The 27,219-nt window shown below is 44.5% G+C and overlaps 1 protein-coding gene across 1 annotated transcript in view; it reads left to right on the top strand.

The window, feature by feature from the left end:
• The window catches only part of MDGA2 (MAM domain containing glycosylphosphatidylinositol anchor 2), a 365,679-nt gene that overhangs the window by 242,566 nt on the left and 95,894 nt on the right, over nt 1-27,219 (top strand). Inside the window, exon 8 of the mRNA XM_054201390.1 lies at nt 5,019-5,312. Within this exon, the coding sequence (XP_054057365.1) occupies nt 5,019-5,312 (294 nt within the window). The remainder of the gene's footprint in view (nt 1-5,018; nt 5,313-27,219) is intronic.

The raw sequence follows: 27,219 nt of genomic DNA, 5'->3' as shown, positions 1-27,219 counted from the left end.
GGTTCATATTTGGACTTGGTGATCTTAAGGGTCTCTTCCAGCCTAAATCATAGAATCATAGAATGGTTTGGGTTGGAAGGGGCCTTTAAAGTCCATCTAGTCCAACCCCCCTGCCATGAGCAGGGACATCTTCCACTAGATCAGGTTGCTCAGAGCCCTGTCCAACCTGACCTGGAATGTTTCCAGAGACGGGACATCTCCCACCTCTCTGGGCAACCTGGGACAGTGTCTCACCACCCTCACAGTCAAGAATTTCTTCTTTATATCTATATAAATCCACCTTCTTTTGGTTTAAAGCCGTTACCTCTTGTCCTGTTGCTACAGGCCCTGATCCAGAGCCCCTCCCCAGCTTTCCTGTATCCCCCTTTAGGGACTGGAAGGGGCTGGAAGGTCTCCCCGGAGCCTTCTCTTCTCCAGGCTGAACCCCCCCAATTCTCTCAGCCTATGATTCTATGTTTCTACACCTTTGCTCACACAGATTTTCAGGGCCCTCCTCCACAGCAGCCTCAGCTGCCTGGTCCCTGGTCCTGGGGCCTTCCGACATCTTGGGTGGTAGTAAGGGAAGAAAAGATTTGAATGATTATTTTCTCCTCAATTTTCCATCTCTCTCCCTCTCCCCCCCCACTCCCTTCCCACCTTCCTGATTTTTCTGTGGGCATTGCATTGATTTGAGTTCCTTTTGTGGCTTTGTTTAGCTTTATTGCTTATGAACACAAGTCATACATGATCAGGCTGCCAGTGCCTGCCAGTTGGTGTGTCGCAGTCCCTCACGCCCCCTGATATTTTTTGACCCTGTAGCTAATTTAAGCCAAACTTGACAGCAGAATAGACATCTCCGAGATAATTAAGTACCTGCGAGTTTGTGACAATAAATAGATGGGTATAAAAAGGGAAGCCCTCCCCAAACCCCTCCCTGAGCAAGGATTCGTTGCTGTCCTTCTTCCTAATGAGCCAGTGGAGAATCGGCATCCCAGCTAAGGGCGACCCATAGCCATAACCGCTGCGGTGGAGGCAGAGAAATACTTTGTGGGAGCTCACGCTCTCGAGCACTGTCAGTCCAATGTGATACATGAAAGCCGCATCCAGGCTTCTTATTTATGGCATTGCCCATGAAATTATTTGTTTTAATGGATGGCTTCGCCCCTCCTCTCTCCTTCTCCGTTTCCAGTAACAAGAACATTAATAAATACAGTAAGCCATAATAAAATATTGGCTGGCATACAATGTGACAGATACTGGTTGTGTTGCAAAATGCCGCAGGAGATGATGAGTTGGGGTGTTTTAAGGTATCTTTCCATCTGGGGTACTGATACAGCCTATCTTATCAGCCCGCCTGCAGACCTCATACTCTGTGGTCCTTATCTTCGCAGTCTGCAGTTTTTGCAGCACTGTCTCTCTATTTTTCAGAAAGACAACTGAGTTAAAGAGAGGGTGAATTACTTGCTCGCAGTTGCACAGGACCTTTTTGGCATGCATCTTTTTTTTTTTTTCTTTTTTTTCACCCCAAAGATGCATGTCCTGTGGCGTTCACTCTCCTTCCTCTCAAATGCCTCCAGAAGCTACGTGTGACCAGGAGAAGCAGGGTGTATTCTGTCCTGGTTTCTTCCTTATATGATTCATAGTTTGCTCTGAGTGTACCAATTTCTGGATTTTCCCTGCCTCTTGGTCTGAGATGCTGTTTCTTGCAGCCGGCAGAGTCCCACAGCTGGCGCCTTCCAGCATCCCCAGCGTGTGGCTGCATGGGAAGCAAGTCTTCATGAGCTCCCAATTGCTCTCGTACATCTCTGTCCCCCTTCATCTCTTGTCCACCTCATTGACACACTACATTTGTCTGTTTATTCCTCCTGTGATCAGCTTAGTGAAGGATTTTCTTAAAACAAAAGAAAGTTGTGGCTGTCTGGGAAACAGCTCCTCAATTTATTTGTATTCCATCCCTGTTTCAAGTGCAGGGTTGGGTCAGCTTCCACCCATGAAGCTGACTTTGCTGCCTCCTCTCTCATTTTTTTGTCTCTCTCCCATCATGAGTTGCCTTCACAGGCAGCATTTGCACAGGACGACTCGCTGTGCCAAAGGCAAGTCTTGCTCCTGGCTCAGGGCTTGAGATGAGAAGTTACAGCCCTTGCCCCAGCCAGAAGGTGGGTGATTTCTGAGACAGGGTGTTATTTTATAGTCCAGACCTGTTGCTCTGATGGCAGTCTGGAAAGGATGGAGTCTGGAACAGTCTGCCAGCACAACATGTCCAGAAATAGGTCTACACAAACAGCCGCTAAAGGGAAAACTCATGTCCTGGACCCGTCTGGACCATGGGTTTGCAAGCGGAGCTGTAGATAGCGCTGTAGGCTGGTACCCAGCAGATAGCAGACCTTTTCCCTCTTGACATCAGGTATTTAGTTTGAGAGCTGTGACCCCATGGTCTTGGCCTCGCGGTTCTCACGGTCAGTGAATCCCTGAGACGGGAGAAGGTTGTGCTTCCCCGGGGCAGCTGGAGATGCCGGAGGGGCAGGGAGCGAGAGGAGAGCTACGGGGGAGCCTGCAGCATCCGTACCACCTGGGACATGCCTTGGTCAAAGCACATTCACAGCAGGGAGCAGATCCCCTGGCCAGGGGAGAAGGGACAAAGTAAATATTATTTTTTTTACTGATCCAGACAGAGCTCTGTATTATATGAACTAAGCTGAGAAGCCACAAGCCAGGTGAGCTGGAAGAAATGTTCGGAAGCAGGCTCCTTTCTGCAGGCAGGCAGTGCACAGTGTGCTTTCAAACCTTTCTCTTTAAACTGTGTTTTCCATCTTGGAAAAATAGCTTTATCCCAGTTTATTCTGTGCTTTCACAGAGCATTGTTTTAGGAAGTGGCAGTTTGGTATCTATGTGATGTGCTCGCTTTCAGGAGAGGAGGTGGAGGAGTCCCAGAGCAAGCACCCGGCTGATGCGGGTCCAGCACAAGTACCATGTACTTCACAGCCAAAGCGTGGGATGCAGAAAGGAGGGAGAGGGAAGGACACACGCTGGTGGAGAATTGCAGTCAGAAAAGCTTGGAGAACCATAGAGCAGCGCTCACCTGCTCCTTCTGTCTCATCCGTCGCCACCTTCAGCACCCTTTGCCGTCTGTGTTTTGTCTCTGAGCTCTGGTAGAGCTCTGACAAGACTTCTGTCATGGCTTTGTACCGCCCTCCCTTCACTGGGGTGGACATCTCGTGTCCTGCAGCCCTTCCGTTTAGGCATCTTCAGGGGGTGGTTGTACTTTGAGCTTCCTCCAAGTGATCCAGGTCTCCAGGGCGTTGGCCTGTGCTCAGGACCTGCTATGGCACTCACAGGCATAAGTAAAAATAAGAATGTTTTATTGATGTTGGGAATGTTTTATTAAGCAGTCTTTATCTTTTCTCTTTTTTTTTTTCCTTCTTTTTTATGAAGTATAAAATAATTTTTCCTTTACCCTCCTGTGGAAAAAGTTATTTCCACTTTTGCATGTCCCACCAGATTCAGAAGGAGAATTTAAAGCCTTCAAAACAGCTGAAAACAGCATTTTAGTACCCATGAAAGCCCCTGATCTAAACTCTGATTCCTAGCAGGCTTGGCAGGTCTGTGGACACAGGGTAGATCCCAGGGGAAAACTGGAACTGTTCCTCACTGGTACAGGTCTGTTGTTTCTGACTCTGGGGGCCTGAAAATAGCCTTTGATTGTTTTTTCCTGCAGACGGGAGTTACGATGCAGGCTGTATTTTGTCAATCCTGGCATTCAAGCGAAGTAGTTGAGGGCAGGACAGCGTGGAGAGCTAACGCTCCTAGGAGGGACCATTTTAAATCAGAAAGCATCTCTCTACGTGATTCAGAAGAGAAGACCCATAAAGGCAGACGAGTTTTCAGAAGGCATGAAAGGAAAGAGAGAGCGGGCAGTGTTTAAATTGGCTTTTCCATGTCTTCACCCGCCACATGACAGCCCGTGCCTGCCCCCTAAGCAAGGGTCCGCGGCACTGAGGGCACCATGGGTGATCTGGAGCTCACAAGCAGTTTCAGATGAGATGGAAATGATAATTGGGCATGGCAAAACCGTTCCCATCAGGCCAGCAGAGCTTGAAGTGCTTCATAATTATCAAACGCTGTCACCTAAACGATGGAGGTAGAGAGGCTGCAGCTGATGGGATCCACTAGTGGAAGGTCATCACCAGGTGATGGTCACACCAGGGATGCCACAGCATTTCTGTTCTGATCAAGCACCTTGAGCAGCAGCATCTCTTCTGTGGCGAGCGGGCTCTTCTCCTCGTTGCCGAGCACTGGTGATTCAGAGCCCTGGCTGATAATTCGGAGGGACACTGGGGGTGATTAGAAAGTCTCGCTCTTGCAAGACTGCGGAGGGGAGGAAGGACGGGTCCTTGGGCATCGCCAGCTCACCGCGAGGCGCTGCCAGGTATTCCTGCTCCAAGGGGATGTCTGACTCCTGCTGGGAACGGTTGTTCACATATACCTTCCAGAACTGTTAATGCAAATCTCTATGAAAAAATACCTTTATAATAAACCTCCTGTGATAGAAAGGCGCCAACTGTATTTTGGTTTCAAGTCTTGAATTCCAAGCTGATTTCCGAATTGACACAGTTCTTCCTCATTGCGCAGCCATTACGAGCTGGATAAAATCAGCTGCTGGTCTGTTATAAAAAAGGGGTTTTAGTGCCAAATACTCATAAAAAGGAAAGCCATAATTTGCAGTGATAAAGTGCTCGCTGCGACCGGTGGTCCGAATGCGCTGCTGTACACTGGTACAGCGTATTGGCGTGTCAGAGATGCACAGGCAGGCCAGTAAGTGTCATAGCTGGGGCTGTTCAATCTTATATGAACCACTTTATGCTGCTGAGCACCATGTCTCATAAATATAGTAGCATTGCACAGGCTTCCAGTGTCCGTAATCTCTATACAGTGCTGTCTGTGTGTAATTTAAGTCTTCGTATATAATTATGGCTGTACAAGCCAGAAAGCCACCTCATGTAATGCTAATTGTTGAACCATTTTTTTTTTCTTCTTTGAAGTCCCACCCAATTTGACTGTTCCTCAAGAAAAGTCACCCCTGGTGACCCGGGAAGGGGACACGATCGAGCTGCAGTGCCAGGTGACAGGGAAGCCCAAGCCCATCATTCTCTGGTCGCGAGCAGACAAGGAGGTCGCGATGCCAGACGGGGCCATGCAGACGGAGAGCTACGATGGGATCCTGAGGATCGTGAACGTGTCCAGGGAGATGACTGGAACCTACAGGTGCCAGACCAGCCAATACAACGGGTTTAATGTGAAACCCAGAGAAGCTTTGGTACAGCTCATCGTACAGTGTAAGTAAACCCTTATTTTCTTCCCATGTGGTTTTGCTAAGGAAAAGAAGCTGATTTATTTCTCCCCTAAATACACAGCAGCAAGAGTCTTACGGTGGTTACGTTTTTGATGCTGTGTTGTTTGGCTCTGTAGTTCCCTGAATCCATGATTTTACTGTGAAGAGAGAACTAAAAATGACATAGGAGTCCCATTTATGTTTACAAAAAAAAAAAAAAAAAGTGTGAGGCAATCATTATTTCCCCAATGCCTAGCTTTACATTCCTTGACACAGGAACAAGCACACGAGATAGGAGGACACATTCCTATAAATGCAGATCTGATACTGATCTCATTTGTTGATACTGTCTAAAACAAGGAGACAAAAAAAAAAAAGGAGAGCAAGAGCTGGTCCATCTTAGCTGGTCTGCATGCAGATCTGCATGGTCTGCTCTGACTCTGAATGCGAACCATCAGCATCGGGAATGGGAAGGAAAACATAACAGACATCAATTATTTTGGAAATGCTCAGCATTTATTATTGGAAAATGAAAAGTCCAGTTTGATATGTTGATGGGAAATAATGAGCCATTCTTTGTTGCTGTGTATCTGATAAAGATGTTCACTAAATGACTTTCATGTGTCTGTTGTATTGTTGGTACTTATTTTCACTTTTTTGTGAAGTGGCTTGTGCAGCCCTCGTTTATTCTCGTTTCAGATGCCCAAATATTATGGCAGATTTGCTTTTAACAACGTTCTGTGCTCAGCACAACTGACCTCTTTTGGGGCCTCCAGGGATAAGATGCTGCAATATACTTAGTTATTATTGATAATCAACTGATTTGTTTTTTCCAAGGTCTGTTGTATAACAAATTATTTATGCACTTGATTACATGTTGTGGTATCTGCAGCGCTTTCATCAGAGCTATTTACTGGTGCGCTGGCACAGCTTTTTATCGAAGCGTGCTTCTGTCCCAGCCGGCAGTCATGTGGACTAATGACACCAAGGGCCACCTGAGAGTCAAGGCTGCAGGAGAGCTGGAACCTTCTTGCTTGGCCTTCTCCTGGTTGTGGGTTCATCTGCGCTAGGACCGGCTTCATCCCACCAGGGCTGATGTATCTAAATTGAGAGCAGAGGTGTCTTTGGCTCCGTCTCCAGAGATTGAAAGTGGTTTGGATCTTAGGTTATCCCCTGGAGAGAGGTCTGTCTTGCCCTATAAAAGGGTCACAGGGGGATTAGTCTCCTACTGATGGCAGTTTTAAAGCAACGTGGGTTGCTGTAGGGAAGACCGGCTCCTGTACGAACGGTCTGGGACCGGCCTGCACGAGCTGCCTTAATTCAGAGCTGTGGTAGCACTGGGGAGCCCCTGCCGACACAGGAATTTCACTGATGTCGTTATGGCTGGGATCGTGGTTATTCTGATGATGGCATTCGTGGTTATCGCGATGAGGACTACTCATGACGCAGCTTCTCTTTCAGATCTCTTATCATTAAGTCATCACCATTATAGATGTTTAATTTTATCTGCACAGAAAAGGTCATTTACAGAAGGTTTATGTTATGAAAAGGCAGAAGATGAAAGACATGGAAGGGTCAGAAGGTAGGGGCAGTCTTGACAAGGATCTGTGTAACAGCTGTGGTGTGTCCCACGTTTTGCCCTGGACGACTTTACTTCAAGTCTTTCACAGTCATAGAAAGTCTTGTATTTATCCAGTGAGCTCTGCATCATTTATCCTGCTGTCCGTTTCAAAGCTTTTAAGCAGATGCTGTTATTTTCTTCAGCAGGGAGGTAATCATGCGGTTCATGTTAGAGGAAGGGATGGTTGAGTCTGGGTTGTGGGGAACGTTTCCCAGAGTGTGGATGAGGACTTCCCACCAGCTCCACCACTCCAGGCCCTCATCCAGTCCCTGGTGGACCCAGTGGGATGAGTCCTGCTGACTTCCAAAGGCTGGTGGATGCATTGCTCGGATTGCTATTATTTTATAATGCTTTACTGGTGGGGGAAAAAAAAAGCTCTGTTTTTCTGTATTTTCTGTAGTGCTGCGTTAGATGCAGCAGTTCACGTATTCTGGAAGAGATGAGAGACACAACTTGAAAACGGTTATAATAACCAGGAGGATAACAGGTATATACAGGAGATGTTTCTTTAATCTGTTCTTGTTTAGATTTCTGCTCCTTTTATTCAGATCCTAGCAAGTGACAACTTGGAGACGAATGGACAAAGCAGAAATTATGTAACACTTTGATTATATTTCTTGTGGGAGAAAAGTATGTGTCTTCATATCGACTTTGGCATCATTTCCGTAACTAGCATAGCATTTATTCAATTGTCATCAAAATCAGTTCTTTTCAGTAATTTTGTAATATTTATTTTAGATGCTTCTGTCAGTTATAAACAGGGAAAGATATTTAATGGAACTCTCTTATTTCTATAATAACTCATTGATTTCATATACTCATTGTATATGGTGTGTGGGTGTGTGAGCAGATATGTTCATGGACGTTGGTAGCTGGGTACATTCCCATTCTCTGGGGCGTAAGAAGAGTTTCTGCTTGGGGGAGGAGGACTTTCTTTCTCACCAAAGTGGTTTATTACTCTTTGTTGTTCCACAGGGCAAATCTTTCAGTGGAGCTGTTCCTCTAGGTCGTATCCCTCGGTTCAAACTAAAGAAAAAATAAGGATAAATTCAAAGAGAAATGCGGGGGTTTTTTTAGATTTGATTCACTCTCAGTTCATCTGACCAGTTTTAACAGAGTATTTCCTTTCCTCTCCTCTCTTTTTCCCTGCCATCCCTTTAGTCCCGTGCCCTGTGATGTCAGGATCCCAGACTGGGAGTTCTCTAGGAAAATGGCTGGTTTCTGTGCTTTGTCACAGCATGGCCTCAAGTCGTGGTTTAAGACTTTTGATTTTTCATGTTTACCATCAAATTCTAAAAATTCTCACGGGAAAATAAAAAGACACCATGGGAAACCAAAAGTAAAGGACGACTCATCTCTCTTAGCCCAGGTCTGTTGGACCAGACGTGGTCGCTGTGCTTTTCAGTGCACTTTGAGTCACACAGTCCTTGTCACGTCCTGAAGCGATCTCTCAGCAGTAAAATACAGCAGAGATACTTGGTTTGAGGTCTAATTAGTAGGCTTTGGAAAGGAATTTAGCTGAAAGTTTTAACCACCTGAATGTTTGGTACCTGTGCTCCCTGCGTGGCTATGGAGAGCGAAGCATCCACGGAAAGCAGCAGAGCCTGTCCTAACAAAAGTGTCTGCGACGGTTTTTCTTTGTTGCAGTTCCCTATCTGTAAAACAGAGATAACAGTTCCTACCCTAGAAGTTTTAGAGATGAGATTCTGAGGATGCTGCAGTAATGAAAGACATGCAATATCTGATTTGATCAATAAACCTTTGCTTATTGCTATTATTATCCTTCACTGTTTTCTCGTAGGTGTGTTGGCGCTCATCACAAGCTATGGGCTTTACTGACTTTGATCTATATTGTTTGGTAGATTTTTGTGAGCCCTGCTAGCTTTTCTCTGAGAGATTAGTTAGGATCATGGAAGTACAGCACCAGCAGCAAGAAGAGCTCAACACCTTGGGTGGGATATGGTCACTGTTGTTACTGTAGTGTCCACCTCCCGTGGGAGACTGAAGACCTCTGGGGGAAGAATGAGAGTAAAAGACCACCCTGTGAAGTGCTCGTGTTCATTTCTCACTCTTCTTTGCCTTCCCCCACAGAATAAAAGGATGAAGGTAGTCATGAGAGTGTAGAGAGGTGGGGTCGGTCTGTTCTCCCAAGGAACAGGTGATAGGACAAGAGGAGACGGCCTCAAGTGGTGCCAGGGGAGGTTTAGGATGGATATTGGGAAAAATTTTTACACTGAAAGGGTTGTCAAGCATTGGAACAGGCTGCCCAGGGAAGTGGTTGAGGCACCATCCCTGGAGGTATTTAAAAGACGGGTAGATGTGGTGCTAAACGTGGGTTAGTGATGGCTTTTGTCAGAGTTGGGTTGATGGTTGGACTCGATGATCTGAAAGGTCCTGTCCGACCTAGGCGAATCTATGATTCTATGATGCTAGGGACAGAGCTGAGGGAGATGTGTCATCGTAGATAAGTCATCAGCAGAGCCTGCTCTCTGAAGAAGCCACGTGCCCCTAAAGGTGGCTTGTCCCAATTCAGTTTGAGGAGAAGGGCACTAAGAAACACAAGCAGAAAGTGGGAAGTACGTGTAGGGACCATGCTCAGAGTCCTGCCCCTGCTCGCAGCGCCAGCCATTTTCTTGTGTGGAAATTTTGATAAATAAAAGTTAAAATAAATAAATAAATAAATGCCTGCTGTTGGCAGACAGGATGCGATCCAGTAATAATTTAAATGCACCACTTTTACGGCTGGAAGGGAATGCTCAGGAAATAAAAATGCCATCAGGTACAATATAATCAAATGTTTACATCGTGTACCTTATCAAGTGATGATAGCAGGAAGGACAGAATCATTTTTCACACTGGACATCGCTGCATGTTGGGCTTGCGTTTTATATGCTCTAGTTTTACTTTGGTGCTACATAAAATATTGTTTATAATATAAACTGTTTTCCAAATGCATTGGTCTCCAAGTACTTGTAAAGCCTCTTAAAACATCAGAGATATTTCATGGTAACCTGGTTGGCAGAACAGTCGGTCACATTGTGATACTCTGAATTTTCCTTTCAGTTTGAGTCCCAGTTTATGTATGTCGTTCCTACTCGGTAATAAATTCTAAACAACTAATGAAATCACGCTGAAGGGGAACATTCTTCAGGGATTATATTTGAAATGGAACAGGCCTAATTAGTTAGAAATATGAGGCTGAATTATGATCTCAGGTGCATCATTGCAAATCTGGAGTGTATCAGTGGGGCATAAATTAGTTGTTTGGGTTTTACGTGGGCAGGAGAGAGTTCAGAATTGGGCCCACTTTGCTTTGATGGTACAGATGTTATTTGCAGCTGAGGATGGGGAAAAAATAATCTTTTATGCTTTAGCAATTTGGCAGCTCAGAAAAATTGCCATATCTATTCTGTGACTGTCTAAATATGTGCCTGATGAAATATTTATATGTAAATATTATATATTATATTAATAATGAAATAAAAGGTTGTTGCAAAAGAAAGGAATGACGTGTTCTCCATCCAAAACAGAACTAGAATGAATGAGCTTAGAACTCATGGAGATTTAGCAAAGTAATTAGGAGAAACTTTTTAACAGGTAGAGTAGCTAATCCCTGCAGTGATTTGTTGGGAGAATTGCAGGCTCTGAGTCCATGGGTGGGGTTTATTTGAAGCTGGGTGGATGAAGCCCTGCAGGGAGTGGGGATGGGCAGGGAGGGGGACGGGGACTGGGATCACTGCTCTGCTTTGGAGAGATGGTCACAGGGAGTTGCAGCTCCTGAGAAAAGCACCTTGTGTTTCCCAGGGACATGACGCCAACTTATTGCTTCGGGAGATTTTTGCACTCTGAGTCGTGTTGCTGGTCAGAGCCAGGCGAGTTAGTGGTATTGTTTTGTGTGGGGGGATGAGGTGTGGGAGTGAAACTCCCAGAGACTTAAACCTTCTAGATTTTCGAATCTGCTTGTAAAATTTTGCTGATGAAAATGTATTAAAAAGGGGGTAGTCAAAGGAATCTCCGTCGGTGAGAAGAGTAATTGAATGGGGAATATGTCCTTATTTTTAGATAAGCACTGAAATCCATTTTTAAGCAGGTTGAAATGATAAAGGAAATCAGTATTTACATTTTACATTCATATTATTTACATCATGGTTATACTTTTTTTTTTTTTCCTTATGATTAAAGATTTGAGTGGAAGAAGCTGATTAGTATTCAGGACAAGTGGTAGAATAATCCAATACATTCCCAGACTGTTTGGTTTACTTTCTGAACAACTTCCTTCTCTGTAGATAGGATTTGGCTTTGATTTAGGCACTTTGTGGTGGGAGAAGAGAGCAGGCTGAAAGAGAGCTAGATCTGGGCCTTGTTACTTTTATATTTCTGGGCCACTTTTCATGTCTTTTCGGAGTGTGGGAATTAATAAAGGACCTTAACCACTTTATAACATCAAAATACATGTCGCTCCCGTTTGGCTTGCTCTCTGAAGTTGCTTTCTCCATCCTTGTGTGTCGTGTCGGAGGAGCTCCACATCCCTGGGTTGCAGGTTTTTCCCAGGGTTGCCCTCATATGGCGCAGGCACCTGCTGCCTGCCCTATGGCGAATATGTATTTAGGTAGTCCAGACTGTGTTGCCACTGACCTTGTGTTTAACCTATGGGTAGAATTCCCAGCTCCTTAGTTGTCCGACTAGAAATCTTCCAGAAAACTCTCTTAGTACTTTTATGTAAAGCACGGGTCAAAATCTCTTCTGTAAAATCTTCAGTGAAAGACGATTGAGAACAATTTCAGCATAGTGCATAAGCAATTATGGCTTTGTAAGTAATTTATCTGAATGAAGCAAGGGAAGAAAAATGTATGGAAATAATTGATGGCTTGAATCAGCAAAGCAAAATGCTAGGAGCTTTTTGACATTTAGCAAGGTCAAAGGCAATGTGTGTCTAGTGACCTGGAGAGGTAATGAATATGCAAATACTGGCAACATGGAAAATTCTAAATGAGGATGAGATCATTTGAATTTTTTCTTATTTAATATTAAAGCTATAGTTGCTGAGAGAACCTCCTGAGATGTATCTTTTTCTTGTTAGAAATTCCAAAAGACAGCACAGCAGCAAGTACCCCAGAACCTGAAGCATAAACATGGATGTTATTGGAAAAAACTGAATTATTCATAGCGGTTTCTTTTTGACAATTGGTCATGTAGAAGATAGTCTTACACCACAGAGTAGTTCACAGCAGTGTCTGAGGGCAAGACCAAAGACAGTCTTCTCAACAAAAAGCTTTTAATTTTTTTTTTAAGAAGTGAGAATGAGAGGAGGAATGGGAGCAGATGCAAATGTTGCATATCTATATTTAAAATATGAAGAATCAGAATAAGGTGTCTTTGAATGCTCTACTTCTCCTGAAGGTGGCATCCAGCATCTGAGTAGTCAAATTGATAAACTCGGGAGAATGGCACTTTTTAATCCATCAGTATTTCTTTCGGGTTTGTTCACAAAAACTTGCTCTCTCTTAGCCATGGTAGCTTTTTGCTGACTCCGGCGTATCAGTGCTTCCAGGTGGTTCAGGTCCGCTCCATGAAGCTGGGCTATCCCCTTGAAACTCGGAGTGGGAGCATCAACATGAAGCAAACAGCATCTCTGCTCCGTTAACAACCTTCAGTGCACATAAACGGTAGGTTGAAATGTGGTGGAGTTCGGGTTTGTTTCCCGCTGATGCAAGGACAAGATTGTCCCCCCCAGAGCATGTGGGTGCACTGATCCTAAATGCCACCAAGCTGGGCAGGAAGCCTCCAGTATAAATGCAACTTTCTGAAAGTCGGGAAGTTCTTGTACACTGAGTGAGACCAGCATCTTTCGGTGATGTTTTCATCCTGCTTCTTCCTGACATGGCTTTTAGGATTGGGTAAATAGTCATTGGATGGTGCCTTTTCTAATAGTTTTATGACTAATGCAGGAGGGTGGAAAGGCTGTGGAAATTCATGGGAAACAGGACCAGAGAAGCTACTGTTAAATAGGCCTTTATGAAGGTTTGGTATCCCTGAAGGTCTGGGACACCCAGGGACATCCCTCTGCCGTCTGAGTCACTCTCAGGGCTTTTTGGGGGTGAGGGTGAGGAGCTTCCAGGGTGAGAGTGATGCTCCCTCCCACTTCATGGCAGTGGTAAAGTGCTGCAGAGCTGCCAGAGCTCTTGCCGCTCTCGTTTGTAGGGTGCTGGTTTCGTGATTTCTAGGAGGATACACTGACGTTGGAGCTTTATTCATAATCCTGTAGCAGTGAGGGGAGGGGAGGCATTGGGGGGACCGGGCATGGTTGGGTCCTGCCCAACCAGGCAATGCTCTGCTCCTGCCTCGGCAAGGCAAGTGTTAGTCCCTTGACTTGCAAAAGGGCGATTAGTTCCTCCTGACAGTGCTCTTCTTGCAGAAGGACACTGTCAAAAGTAACACAAGGGGAGGAGAAGCTGGTAGCACCCACGTTCGGTAGCATGTCAGCTAGCATGCTGCCAGATACGCGGCATCTCCTGCAAGGAACCAAAAAAAAACGGTTGTTTCTTGGAAAGACTTTCATGGCTTTTTGAGAGCAAATGGGAATTCCTGCATGGATGATGGACTGTCCATGGAGCTTTATTTTCTGCATATGGTATTTTCAAGAGCAAAGAAACCTTCTGGCTTTGTATTGTGTATTAGCCGTGTCCTATTTTAAAGCAACCATGTTGTGGTATGATAAAAGAGTGACCAGCTTCAGAATGAATAACTAGTTAAGAGATAGGAATAAAAGGGCAGATGTACACAGTGAGTTACAACCAAAAACTTTAGAGGGAAATCCATGAGACTCTTTACTAGGGCATGTGGCATTCAGTGAAATCCCTAAAAATAATCCCAGCAGAATGAGAACAAATATTTCGGTTACGAAAAAATCCAAAAATATGAGTTAGGAGGGAAGAAAAATACCACAAATGTCAGCAAACACCTTTATCCTGTCTTTGGCATTTTAAGTTGTTTACCTCCCCTTGCCCCCTCTAATGCTTTCTTACTAATTTAGGATGCTCTTCAGCAGTGTTCTTATTTTGGCTGTAAAAAGTGTAACAGAAGGTTCAGGCACAAACGTGTGCTTTCGCCAAAGCAAATTTGTAACAAAGTCAACAACAAACAAACTCGTGGAAAGGTGAATCGGAATAACGACGTTGGCCATTCAGCGAGTTTTTTTGCCATTGGCCATTTTAACTGAAGAAGATGGTAGGTAAATATATTTCCTGGGGTTTTGTCCTGTATTACTTAGGACATTTATTCCCATAATGAAAGAAATATGCGTTTCGACTAAAACCATGATTGTGAAGTGAAGCATTAAAAGTTTTAGGTTGTTTGGATTGACACGCAACTAATTTTGTCCGTGAATGCTTCTGTGTTACGTCATGTATTTGTTTACACGATTATTTATTTTGCTCTATAAATCACTGTCTTCCTGCCTAACTTTCAAATGTTTTGCTTTGTGACTATAAGTGTCTCATAAAATGGAGTCTCTTAAAGCTATCTACATGTTTAAAGAAAGGTTGACACTTTCTCTGCACTCCCTGATGGCGTCTTTCGTTTTTATTTTTCTATTCAGACGTGTTGTCCACTGCTGTGAAGTTTTGCAAAACGTTTTACCTGTGGAGAAAAAGATGGTGTCAGCAGGCACATTCCTTCCACTCAGCAGCAGGAATGAAATTAGACCTGGATTGTGCTGGTACATAATCAGGTTTTTCTAAAGGAGCTAGTCCAGAGGACGCTGGACTCATTACAGCAGGCACTGAGGTGCTGTGAAAGCTGGGACGGGGATGCTTTTTTGGAGAGCCTCCTTCTTTGGGTGGCCCCCATCAGGCTGTGTGGGCCATGTTGGGGGAGATCCTCTTGCACTCTTCTCCTCCCAGCAAAGAAAACACGTTATGAGTTAAATGACTGAAGGCAATAGGAGTTTTGGCAGTGACATCAACAGAAGAAGGGTTTCAAAGAGCACAGGACACGTAGGTTGTGCATCTTCCGTGTCAACGGCTTGGTAGGGTATGGATTTTACCCTTCTGCTCCCTGCATGTTGCCTTGGTGCCTCCACCAGCTGTCTGGGGAGCATCACTGCTTGGTGCAGAGAGATTTAAGTCATGCCTCTTGTCATCAAGCCGCAGTGCCATGCATTGCTCTGACCTCAATTTCTTGCTGTGGGGACCACCATTATCTGCCACGGAGGGTCTTTGCAGGCTGGTGGCAGTGTTAGTAAGCTCCACAGGTTGCTTTCTTGAGGAAATTTTGTGATAGAAATTTCCTAGTAACAGGATTTCTCATGGTCTCCTTCTTATATTCAGAAGCTTTCCACATAATAAAAGGGAAATTTCACACCTTTCACTTATTATTGGGCTGGTAAATAAAAAATTCTGGAGAGTAAACAAAGAAAAGGCATATCCTACTTCTTTTTTTTTGGAGGAATTGTTATTTATAGGTTGTCCAGACCCTTGAAAATATATTCAGACCATTTGCAATTGATACATATTCCTCACTTTTCCAGGCTCCTTTGTAGTTACTATGCCCATTAATACATATTCTTATCAATAAAGCCATTTTTATTCCTGTTTTAATCGACTGTTTCCCTCAAGGTGTAGTAGCTTTATCATTCGTATTTATTATTGGCATTGTTTCTCCTTTTTACTCTGTTTGTATCAAGTAATAGACTGTCTCTGTCCTCATTTTGCTGTTTGTGGCAGGACTGGCTTGCGCACGGAGGGGCAGGGGCACAAGCGATGCCTGCCCTTCGTTAGAATGAAACCGCAGGGGACTGACCTCTGCAACGAGCGATGATTATTTTGTCTCTTGGAGGTCCCGGTTTGCTCTGGAAAGGCCAACAGATGCAGTTTCTTCTGTAGCTTGTTTTGCAAGGGTAATTACGATGTGTTTAGGCTTAAAATGTAAAACCACGTGAAGCACTTTCATCAGTGAAGCGGCCTCTTATTTATTGAATGATCTCATTAGATGTGTTTTCCCTGTATTGTCTTCGGTACCGTCAACACACAATGCTGTACTTTGAGCGCTACAGAGGGAAAACGTGCATCTCTACGTATCTACCCCATTTAAGTCTTTGGTGATATGAAAAGAGAGACTGTTGGGTTTTATTATCATTTTCAAGCTAAGCTCTGTAACTCTGACCCCAGAAAACCAAACATCTTGCTCTGTTGGAGGGAGTTGAAATTGTAAAGCTGTATTAGCAAAAAAGATGTTCTTCTAAAAGTGGGCTTTCTGAAATTGCCAGTGTCATGGCTGTGGTGAACTGGTGGAAGGTGCCCTAAAACAGCCCTGCATGGCTTCTGAAAGGCATCAGTCTAAAAATATTCATGTTCTTCAGGCTCTGCACGCCCTCTGTCCGTCCCTGCCCTGCAGCTCTTTCTCATTCAGACCTCTGTTTATTTGAGCCCCTTATTCTTCATCCAGCCCGCGGTGGGGATGGAGAGCAGTTTATCCTCTTTTGGCTGCGCGTTACCTAGTTAGGCTTTTGTCCTGTCAACCTTCAGGTTTCTCTAAACGACACGGACCCGTTTCCTGCAAATTTGACTGATATGCTGAGTTGTCCAGATGCCATCGCTATTGCTGTTTTCATCCATACCTCTGAGGTTAGCCCCAGTCGTCTTGAAGTGCGTCTCCAAGCGTGGGCACAGCTATGCCCCGTTCTGCCCGTGGCTGCTGGGCAGAGGAGAGGTGTAGCGTTGCAGCGTGGACCTGTTCCTCCATCGCAGGCTGGTGCACAGCAGCTTGACGCTGATGATTGTCGTTCAGCTGTGATCCGTTGCAAAGCCAAGGCATTATTTTGAAGATCCCCTTCCCACCTGATGGTTCTCTGTACTGTCTTTGTCCAGCTCTTTTTCTTTGTCCAAGTAGCTGGCTTGGATAGAGCCAGACCCCAGGGCTTTGGATGTGGCCAGGAACCTCTGTCAAGAGCTGTGTCAGCGTGGCTGGCTGATGAGTTTTACACCACACTCTGCTCAAGTTTCCCCACCATCCCAGGTCACACTTTTGTGGCTGTCTTATGACAATGTCAAGGCAAACAGCATCAGACGCCTGGCTCAAGCCAAGATGCAGGACATCAGTGATTTCTGCTCAACCCTCTGTCTCTCTTACACTCTCAAAGAAGGAAATTAGATTATTTTGACATGATTTGCTGTTGACAAATCCCTAGTGACAGTTACTCATCTCAGTGTTATCTTCCAAGCGCTCACAAATTATTGGATTGTTTGTTGCAGAATGTTTCTGGGAACTGCAATTAAGGTGTCTGGGCTGTAGCTCTCCGGCTCCTCCTCCCACCCCCCTGTTTTCAAGGAAGGCATTGGGTTTGTTGCTGGATAGCTTTCTTGTACTTCCCTGGTTCCCCACAAGTTTTCTCTGCAGGTTTCAGTGGTTATTTTAGGCTGATGCTTGTTGAGGCCCTTCCAGTGTGAATATATGGAATATATGTGAATCTCTGCATTCTTCTAAGCTCAGTTCTTCCTACAGGTGTGAATTATTTTTGACATCTGAGGAAGGAGGGTCAGCTTTTTTAGCAAATCCTGCTGCACCAAAGGAATGAAAGAGCTTGGCTCTTCTGTACCCCATATTGTTTGTGTTGCGTGGCTTTAAAACTGAATGAAAATATATCATCTTTCTAATTAACTGAGAAGAAATTGTTGGTATTGTATAGTGCCACCAGGAAAATTAGAGTAACACCAAGTCGAGTTCACATGTGCTACATGTGCTATAATGTTCATATCCTTTGTGCAGACCTAGGTTGGCCTTTTGCTCTCCAAATAGAGGTCGGAGCTTCTGAGTTACTCTCTGATGCTGTTTTTCTTCTCAAAAAATATAGTTGACTGCAAGGTCAAGGTCAGTTCACTTGCAAGTCCTCTCTGTCCTGCTCATCACCTCTGCATCAGCCTGATTCGAGGCAGTCCTAGCCTTTTCTCTTTGATCACGTAGAGATGAAAATTCATTCCAGTCTTTCGTGGAGGTGGCAGGCCCCAAATTTGTGACTTCTCAGGCACTGACTGTTAAACAACAAAGTAATCAGGACTTGCCTTTTCACTTCCTGGAGGTGCTAATCATGGAAGTTCCCACCATCTCCTTCCTTGCTTCTCTCTCTCCTGTTTCGTTAGACTCTTTGCAGGGTTGTATTGCCCGAGTGTGAAGTTCAGCCTGTGCGTGTGCCCAGTTAATTGTGCTTTTCACCGTTTTAGTCCTTAATATCTGACTGCTTGAGCTGGAAATTCTCAACCAAAGTGACGTGTTGGAGCTTAAGTCCACACAACAGGTAGCCAACTGATTGCTTTTCCTAATTACTCACGTTACAAGCCTTTTTGAAGAAAGACGCTGATCTTATTCACAAATATCTTGTATGCTCTTGCTGTATTTTGAGTATCAAAGCTCAACATGAAAGAGGCCACACTGGTGTGAGTTTTATTTATTGTATAGTTATTGTTTTCAGCTTCATTAAGAGAGCAAACTCTCTCCTGTCTGTAATAGATTAGAGGACAAAGAAGACAAAAGGACTTTATAATAAGCTCAGACATCCACAGAGGCCTCCTATATTTTGAATGTATCCAATTCGATTTTTTTCCCTGAATTTTGTTGGCGATGCCATTATTCAGTGCATCCACAATTGTACTTACATTTTCTTTGGACCAGAAGATTTAAGTCTCAAAAAACTAAAATGAAATAAATCCTGGCTGGAAAAAAAAAATCCTATTTAATTTAATGTCATCAAAAGCCATTTTCTGCGGCAGTGGTGTATATCTTTAAGATATAAAAGCCATATTTTCAAGTGGTGAACATGGAGATAGCTCCAGTGATTTTGGGGATTTGTTCATATAAGCCAGAAGGGAATTTAGTCCCACAACTCAACCGTTTGCCTTGAAGAAATTAATTTGAATCCTTGATGGACTTCTGACTTGGGCATTAATTAGGCCAGGTGTAATCAAATCTGTGATTCTCTTTAAAGTATTATCTGACTTGCTAAATTTTGAGTTCATGATCTTGGGTGTGGCAGCCTGGTCCTGTTGGACCTACATTTGACCAGACTGCATTTGTTGGTCAAAAAAATGAAGACGTAGAACCAGTAACAAAAGCAGCCTGATCTTCTCTTGGCTGTACTCCTTCTCCGCAGGCCTTGTTGACCCTCTCCTTTGCAGTGATTCTCCTGCATACACCCAGTAATCACTGAACCATATGGAGCTATGAGCCTGCGACCCTTTAATTGTAGTTTTCATCTTAGCAGGTCTTTGAGGCACTCGGTCTAACCCATGAGAGTTTGATCCCGGATCAAAACATTAATGTGCTGCAGTGTGTAGGATGTATGTAGACACGCTGGCTGTGAAAAGGCAAACTAGAATAGGAACGGTGATGTTAAATGAACTACTGAAATAAATGAGAACCATCTTCCCTGGGTTGTGCCATTCGTGCCATGTTGGACACTCGCTCAGAACAAATGTGTACATAACCAGCCATATCTCACTAATCCTCTAATCACACTCCTTCACAAGAGCTCGTACAGCTTTGCTTCTGAAAATTGGTAATTAGCATCTTACTCCTCTTAGATGTATTGTGCAGCGTGATTGCCATGACCCATCTCAAAACTTTGTGCCCCTTGGGATACTGCTTCGTCTAGGAGCAGTCCTTCATAAAGCCTCCTTGAAAAGAAATTTTGATAGTTGCATTTTTTTTTTCTTTTGCGAATGAAGGAAATTAGCAGTTTTTGGCTACTCTTGAGGGACGCCTTGATTTTCTTTTCAAATCAAGAAGGGTTTCTCAGAAAAAAATTATCCACGTCTGATATATAATCAGGGCCCATCAGACAGAAAATTCAACATTGCATACTTGCTGATTGCTTCTAGCTAAAAAATGGTCTCAGTTCCCGTCTACCTCAGATAGCTCTGTGTGCTGGTATGTGTTATCGCACATATGTGTACGGTAATATCATCTGTATCACTTGACGTACCTGAGGCCATACCTATGTGCTCTCCCCTGGCTGCCGTGCCATGCGAGGTGGTCCGGGATGAGCGTGGTTGGCATGCTGAGCATGCGTGGAGAGGGGGAGGTTACGGACTTGGGGTTACAGCTTACTCTTGCTGGAAGAAGTGTGTTTTGTGGGGAGGAGAGCACACTCGCTGCTCTTTGCTGCGTTTGCTGTGAGGGGGTGAGTGATCTTTTAGGGCCAGCGTCCACTTTCTGCATATAACCATATCTCCACCCAGCTCCTGATTCATCTGTGGAAGTATTGTGTACTTCAGGTGTCCAAAGACAGTATTTCCCCGTTAGTTACAGCTGCATTAGGATTGTTCCAAGTCTGATGTCGTTGGCATTATTGGGAGGGAAAAAAATTCTGGCTTGACTGACCTTTCCAAGTCTGGTCTGCAATTTTTAATGACATATTCCTAGCAATAGAGAACTAAAAAGCTCAAGCATGTGCATTATATTAAAATAGACGGTGGGACATCTGCAAAACTTTCAAAGGAAAATATAACTTAAGTGAAGAAGTTAAAGTACTGCAAACTGTAACATTGGTTTGACAAAGACCGATGGTATAAGAAGAGTTCATTGGTTTATATTGATAAATTAAATGAATTTTGAGGCCAGGAAGATGTGAAATATCCATTTGTATTAACTCTGCAAAACTTTATTTTATATATATCTTGGTAGAAACAGCGAGTTCAGGTGCGTCTAACAAGTTACTATAAGGTCTGGCTCAGAGAGGAGTAGCGCCCGATAGTTTTTGAAAGAGAAACGTTATTCTGAAGGGAGGAGTTCCTCAAAAAGCGGTCCTGGGGCCAGTTATGTTTAATGTCTCGGTGATGGCCGTGGCACACAGGATGGGCGTGTTTTGATGGAAGTTGCCCATGCCATGTAGTAAGGTCCCCATGTCCCAGGGCAGTTCCAGTTACTCATCGAAGCTGTCCTGGAATAGCCAGAAGCAATTTATCTGCGCTGTTCTTGCACTTTGTCCAGGCTTTTACTTCTGATTCTCAAAAGTAAAATTAGCCAAAACCCAGCAGCAGACAAATGCTGAACCTACATCCTTCTGCTTTAAGAGAAATCTGCCTGGGAGTTATTGCCCATGTAGAGGAAAATACTGTTATCATGTAGAGAGGACCTGGGTGATTTCAGAAATGCAAAGGTTAAAAGGAAAGCTGCTGTTCTTGGGGACCAAGGCAAATGTATTGCTTATGTGGGTTGTTTGTTAGTGTCTGGAGTAGATGTAGAGAAGGATTTACCTGGCTGCAGTAGTTGGTCTAGGGATCGCTGAGGTATTGCTGGCATGAGAACCTGATCCTGGGATGCACCAGCAGGTGTATGCCCCAGGTAAAGACAAGTATCCCTCTGAGCTTCTCTGTAGGGCAGCATCGAGACCTTCTCTGTGCATTTGAGTGCGTGTTCGTGATGGCTGGACTCAAAATGGAAAGTGCACAAAAGAGGATTTGGTGTTGGAGGAGACAGTGTTAAATTCCCATGCTTCATCTTCCCGAGGAAAGACTAGGAGATGCAATTGCACTCGGAATGTACACCATTGGGCTGACAGAGAGCGAAAATAACTGTTTAAAGCTCTAAAAGCCAAGGTTGGTGCAAGAATACATAGATACAAATTGGTCATAAATACATGCAGCTTTTTAATCGCGACAGCAGTGGGATTTATCAGACGGCTTATAGTCTCGGTGGCTATGAGTGCTGGGCAGTGGCTCTGTCACACAGGCTGTTCTTCCAGTCTTACGTTCTCATGTTCCTGTGTGCAGCACCGATTTTAGAGGAGAAGCTTGTGAAACACTTGTAAGTAAGAAGTTACAGTCGGAAAAGCTGCAAGAAATGAGGGGCTTTCTAGAGAAATGATCAGACATATCAAAGAAGTCATTGTTCCCTGCTTCTGCAGGTGTGCAACAGGTCTGCAAGCTTCAAAGTGCGTGTAAGATGCTGGTCCTTTCCTGGGAACCTGTTGTACTTCTAGTTCCAGTGGTGGAGAATCAAACACTGTGGGCTAACCTAATAGGTCTCCGTTTATTAGTAAGGTTTATTCGTATCATTTAAGTAAGATAAGATGTTTGATAAAAGTCCATTCACATGTTATGATCAAGAAAGGTTACGCTTGCCCGGAGGTTTTGAGAAAAGTATCCTAAGGCACATGTTATGGTTCAGTTAATTAATATCTGCTACACTTTCAAACTCACTGAAATTCTGCAGTAGCTAATCTTTCAAAATGAGATCATGCATATCAGCTGGGTGTAATGGTACGGATTGAAATGAGATGTTTTCCCTTCCTTGTTACAAAGCATGGAAGATAGTTGGTATCTGTGTAACGGACTTGTCATTTGGCTGATGCATCTCCAGTGGAAAAAAGAGGCAAGATCTGTGGAGTAGAATAGTGGGAAAAGCAAAGAAAACACAGGGCATTCAGGAAGATTGTGCCAGTATATTTTTCATAGCAATGAGGTAGAATAAACCCAGTAATACCACTAACTACGCCGAGCTCCAAAATACATCCAACACAAGCCCTAGTGGAGTTCAGAGAGGAAATGAAAATAGAGAAAAACATATTTCTTCAATAACCTTGAAAATTCAATTTTGGAGATAAAACAGAGCTTGATAAAATTGGTTGAGAGGGTAGATGAACTAGAACAGTAGAGGAAACAGCTGGAAGAAAGAGAATAGCAATATATAGATTTACTGAAAACAAAAAGGCGATTATGTGTAAAACATTGGGGGGAAAAAAAAGAAGAAATAACATAAAATTTTATGGAATCCTGTGGGAGGAGGAAAACAATTAAATGTTGGACTCTATTCCCTTCTGCATAAAATTGCTGGACACAGAAGACAAATTTGGCTGCACAAAATCCAGCCTCGGAAACAGAGGCTATGTTCTTTATTTATGCATTTATTTATTTATTTATTTGTGCATTTATTTATTTTTTAAAATTGAATCTGAATACAAATCCTGGCCCAAGTTTCACAAGCAGAGCCTGTTTCGTTTGAAAGGCAGTGACTTATCAGCAGTCTTCCCAATGGGGATTAAATTGTTCACAGCGATAAGCTCTAGGAAAATACAAATGAACTCTGAAAAACAGGTTCTGGTGCTGTTGTGTTACAGCAGATCTACGCACGGTGGTTTCATTTCAGAGCAAGTCTCTGTTTTAATGCTGGCCATTAAAGCGCAGAGTCGTTTGGCCTCGGCCACATTTAAGGCATGGGACACTGTGTGCTTATTTCTTTTTCTACGCTTGTAACTTTTTCTTTCCTTGTGGCCCCTGGCGTTGCTGCCCCAGCTGAGGTTTTGGGGCTGGCTCTGGGCTCAGCCCTCTGCTGGCTCCCACCTTGGTTTTCGGGTGATACTGCTCTCCCTTTGGTAGCATCACAGTAACCATACCCCTTTTAGGGTCCCCACAGAGGGTGTGAAGCACCGTGGTGCGGGATGAGGCTGTTTTGGGGAGACGCGGCGTAGGGTGACTCATACCTCCCTGGCTGTGCCATTGGAATATTTGGGTTCAAATGGCCTTGTTGTTTCTACGTGGCATCTGATTTTTTTCCTGGCTCTTCATAGCTCAGTGTCCCCGAGAGACAGAGGGGAAGGTGGAATCTCCTTTCTCCCCATGTTGCTGTTGCCCGTTTGCTGGCCAGGCTGGAGGCAACTCAGAGAAGGGGACGTCGGAAAGGGGCAGCATCCAGCAAACTCTGTGTAGGCCTTAATTTTGTGCAAGGCTGTTTTTCATCATGAGGAACAACTGAACAAACGAACTCAAAGAGCTCATCCCACCGTCACCAAAACGACAGCAGCAACAAAAAATTCCCAGTGGCAAATCCTTCCCAGTGTTTGCACGTGAGGAGAAATAAGGTGGAAGGATGCAGGAGCCATGGGCAAAGGAGACAAGGGACTCCCTCTCTCAGAGGAGGGAAAGCTGAGCTGTTGTGGGACTGATTGCTGCTAACAACTCAGCCTCCTTCAAGGAGCAGACTAAGGCAGAAGTTTTTAAAAATAAATGTGCAGAAATGTTTGAAGTCCATTTTTCAATCTCAGTCATTGACCTGGGGACTCGGGAGGCAGTGACGTACAGAAATCTTAGCCTACAGGATTCATTCATCTGGGTTTCTCTATTTCTTGCACCTTGTTCTCTCAGGCCTGGTGTGCCCGGGTTTGCGTGCGAGGGGCTGGAGGTGGTCACATCGAGCCCGTTCGGAGAGTTGGGACTGCTTCATGCACCGGCGCTGGCGGCTGTTTGCTGTCCCCTGTCTGGGATGGTCGGCTTTCCCCTGCGGGAGACGTTTCATCCCATCGCTGCCTCCAGTGTCATTTGCTGCCTCCATCGCTGGGGCTCTGCCAACGTTTCTCCCTTTGAAATAGTTAGCTCCCTGTTGAATCCTTCAGGGGAGTAGTGGAAGGAAGCAGTTCTGGGAGGTTTTGTTGTATCCCTGCTTTCTCTAATGCCTGTGCTTTCCAAATCATCTATGCAGGTCAGCAAAAATGACCCAAATCCAGCAACTGGTTGTTTTTTGGGCAGACCTGTTGTATATGCCAGTCAGGACTGGCTTATTTTCCTCTTGGTAGTAATGATCGTTAATGGCTACTGCGGTTCTTAGGTCTAGCCAGTGTATGCAGCGTGATTGCATTTGCTTTGGTTTATTTTTAGGGAGCCTCACATTTCATTAGAGAGGGCAGCAGATACATTTTCTGCAGCGCGTGTTTTGGTTTGGTTTTCAATTGAATTATGGTATGTTCAAAATCACAAGCGGAGCTGTCATAGTCCCCAGCTCATTAGATGATTTAGTATGATGTTTTCAGCAAGCTGTCTTGTCAAACCAAAGACTGGCGGTGGATTAAAGTGTCACAGAAGCTTTAGAAACTGATTTCTGGGTTGGCTTTGCTTGGTTTTGTCTTGGTTTGGCTTTTTTTTTTTTCAATACTGCTCCAGAAAGACTCACTCCAAACCACACGGCGATGGTTAGGACATTTGCATGCAATGGCAAAGACTGGTATTTTTAAGTCTATGCTTTACTTTGTTTAGAGAGAGGGTTTGATCTCACAGAAATCCTCATTAGTTGGGCACCTTTTCTGAATGGTGTGATGAATAAGTATTTATCCAAGCTAAAACAACTGCTTCTAATTCAACGTCTAGATCCAGCAGGTTGGTGAACCTCTGAGGTGTCCATTGCAAGGCAGTGCCAGGGCCAAAATGGTTGTTTTGGCAGGCTCCTTTCAAAACCGAAGAGACCTGTTCAAACCTGAATCGCTGGAGGTGGAAACAAGTGGCTGAAATCTTCCAAAGCCAAATTTTCAGAAATAGATGGCTGGATGTTGCCATACAGAGATTGAAACATCCTCATAGGTTTGGGGGTCAAGGTTGTTTTTATTTGTTTGTTTCCCACGAGTGTTATAATCTTTAAAGTGTTAACAGGCCAGCGTTTTCCTATCATTTTTCATTCTGACACAGAGCAAACGCCAACCTCAAAACACAGCATTTTTACTGGGCAGGGAGCTGTTGTCTTCTGGGCGGGCCCATTAATTAGGTGCTATCTCAGAGTTACAGCAGCCTTGAACGCAGCCTCTCCGAAAGCTGGCTAAGTGGCATCGCAAAGTTTGCTTTGTCCTTAAGAAAATGCAATTACATTAAGAAATTGCTTTGAGGAGTTAAACAGCAGCGAAATCTCGAGGTGATGATTTCCTCCCTTTCAGTAAATGCCACAGTGGTAAAAATTAATTAGCGGGCCCATTTGCGGAGTATGGAGATAATTGAACTATTCCATGTATCCAAGTCTAACCTTGGGGGAGAGGAACAGGGGTAGGACGGGAACAGGGTTCACTCTGGCTTTGTGGAGGGTAGCAGAAGAAGTACAAGCTGGGGGATGGAGTGATGTATAGTCAAATTAAAAGTATAAGACAGTTCCTGAGGAGGGAAGCAAGTAGCTCAGCTTCCTTTGGGTGCATCTCCAGCTTGTATTTTATTTAATAAAGATGTTTTCCAGCTGTAGCTGCGCTTACGGTATGGTGTTGAGTCCACCGCTACACCATCTGTGTCCTCCCGTGGCTAATAAAGCCAAGCTCGCGCTTCAGCCTTCCCGTCAGTGAGGACATTAATAGGATCTTGATTCTTTCTCTAGCAGCTTTTTTTTTTTTTTTCTCATTAAAATTGTATGAACTTAATATCTTTGAGGCAGCTTCCTTTCTGCCCTGCTGCCTGATACCAGCCAGTGAGTCGAGCGCTGGCGGCTGGCCTCCTCCCTCTCGCGCAATCACCGTTGCCTATTTCATGCAGTTATTGATGGCAGCCCATTCTGCAGCAGTAATCTAGTTTACCGGAGCATTTATCCACGTGCTTTGAAAGAAACTCATAGGTTAGTATCGTTTGCAACACTTGCTATAAGAACTGAACAAACCTAAAAGCTGATTTAAAAGAAGTTTGTCCTTCCACGCTGCCTGAAAGGAGGGCATTTCTCCTTCGGCTCGGTGTCTCTGCTCCCTCGCAGGCCTCTTCACGCGCACCGAGCCACATGGAACTCTTCTGTATCTTCCAGATCAAGTGAAAGGGGGGAAGAGAATGGGTTTAATTATAAAAGCTGGTAAGGCCTCTACCAATCTGATATTCGATTCATTTATGATCATAAATAAGCAAACAATAAATGATATTCATTTCGTAGAGCCCTTAGAGGAAAGCTTTGGCAGGGAGGCGAGATGCGGTGTGTAGGGGGAGAACAGCATCCATTCCCCTTTCTGGCCATGGAACTACTTCAGCCTGTCTTGTCCCTGATGCTTACTCTTTTCCCAGCGGGTCAATATTCTGGGCTGTTGGTAGGTCATTGGTGGATTAAAGAGGGACCCTGCCGTTTAGATAGGTTTTTGCACCGATGCATGAGGCTGCAATTAGAACCTTCTGCTGTTGCCACGCTTGCACTCACTGCAGGAGGTACCCCTGGTTGCTCCCATCCGGGATCTCCATCGTGACCCCGTGTGCTGCTGTTTCCCACAGCCTCCGCCCTTGGCAGGACCTGCTTTCTATTGAGGTCACTCCGGGACACGCTGTAAGACCCTGATCTCCGGTTCATGCCCTGCAAATCCCTGTCGCAGACCCAGCGCTGCCCTCTGCCTTCTCAGACCTGTTTATTTTTCAGTCTAGAAAATTCAAGTGGTGCTGTTGGAGTAGGCTGGGCAGCAGTTATCCAGGCATCACTGTGGGGAAGGCTCGAGTGGGCTGGGCAGAGATGGTCCGGGGGGGAAGCGGCTGGCTGGGCTGAGAATAGGCTTGCTCTAATAAATTCCCATTTTGCCCCTGTTCTGCTGGTG

This window comes from Rissa tridactyla, chromosome 4, assembly GCF_028500815.1.
Source record: "Rissa tridactyla isolate bRisTri1 chromosome 4, bRisTri1.patW.cur.20221130, whole genome shotgun sequence".
Taxonomy (NCBI): Eukaryota; Metazoa; Chordata; class Aves; order Charadriiformes; family Laridae; genus Rissa; species Rissa tridactyla.
This window is presented reverse-complemented; position numbering and strand designations above follow the sequence as displayed.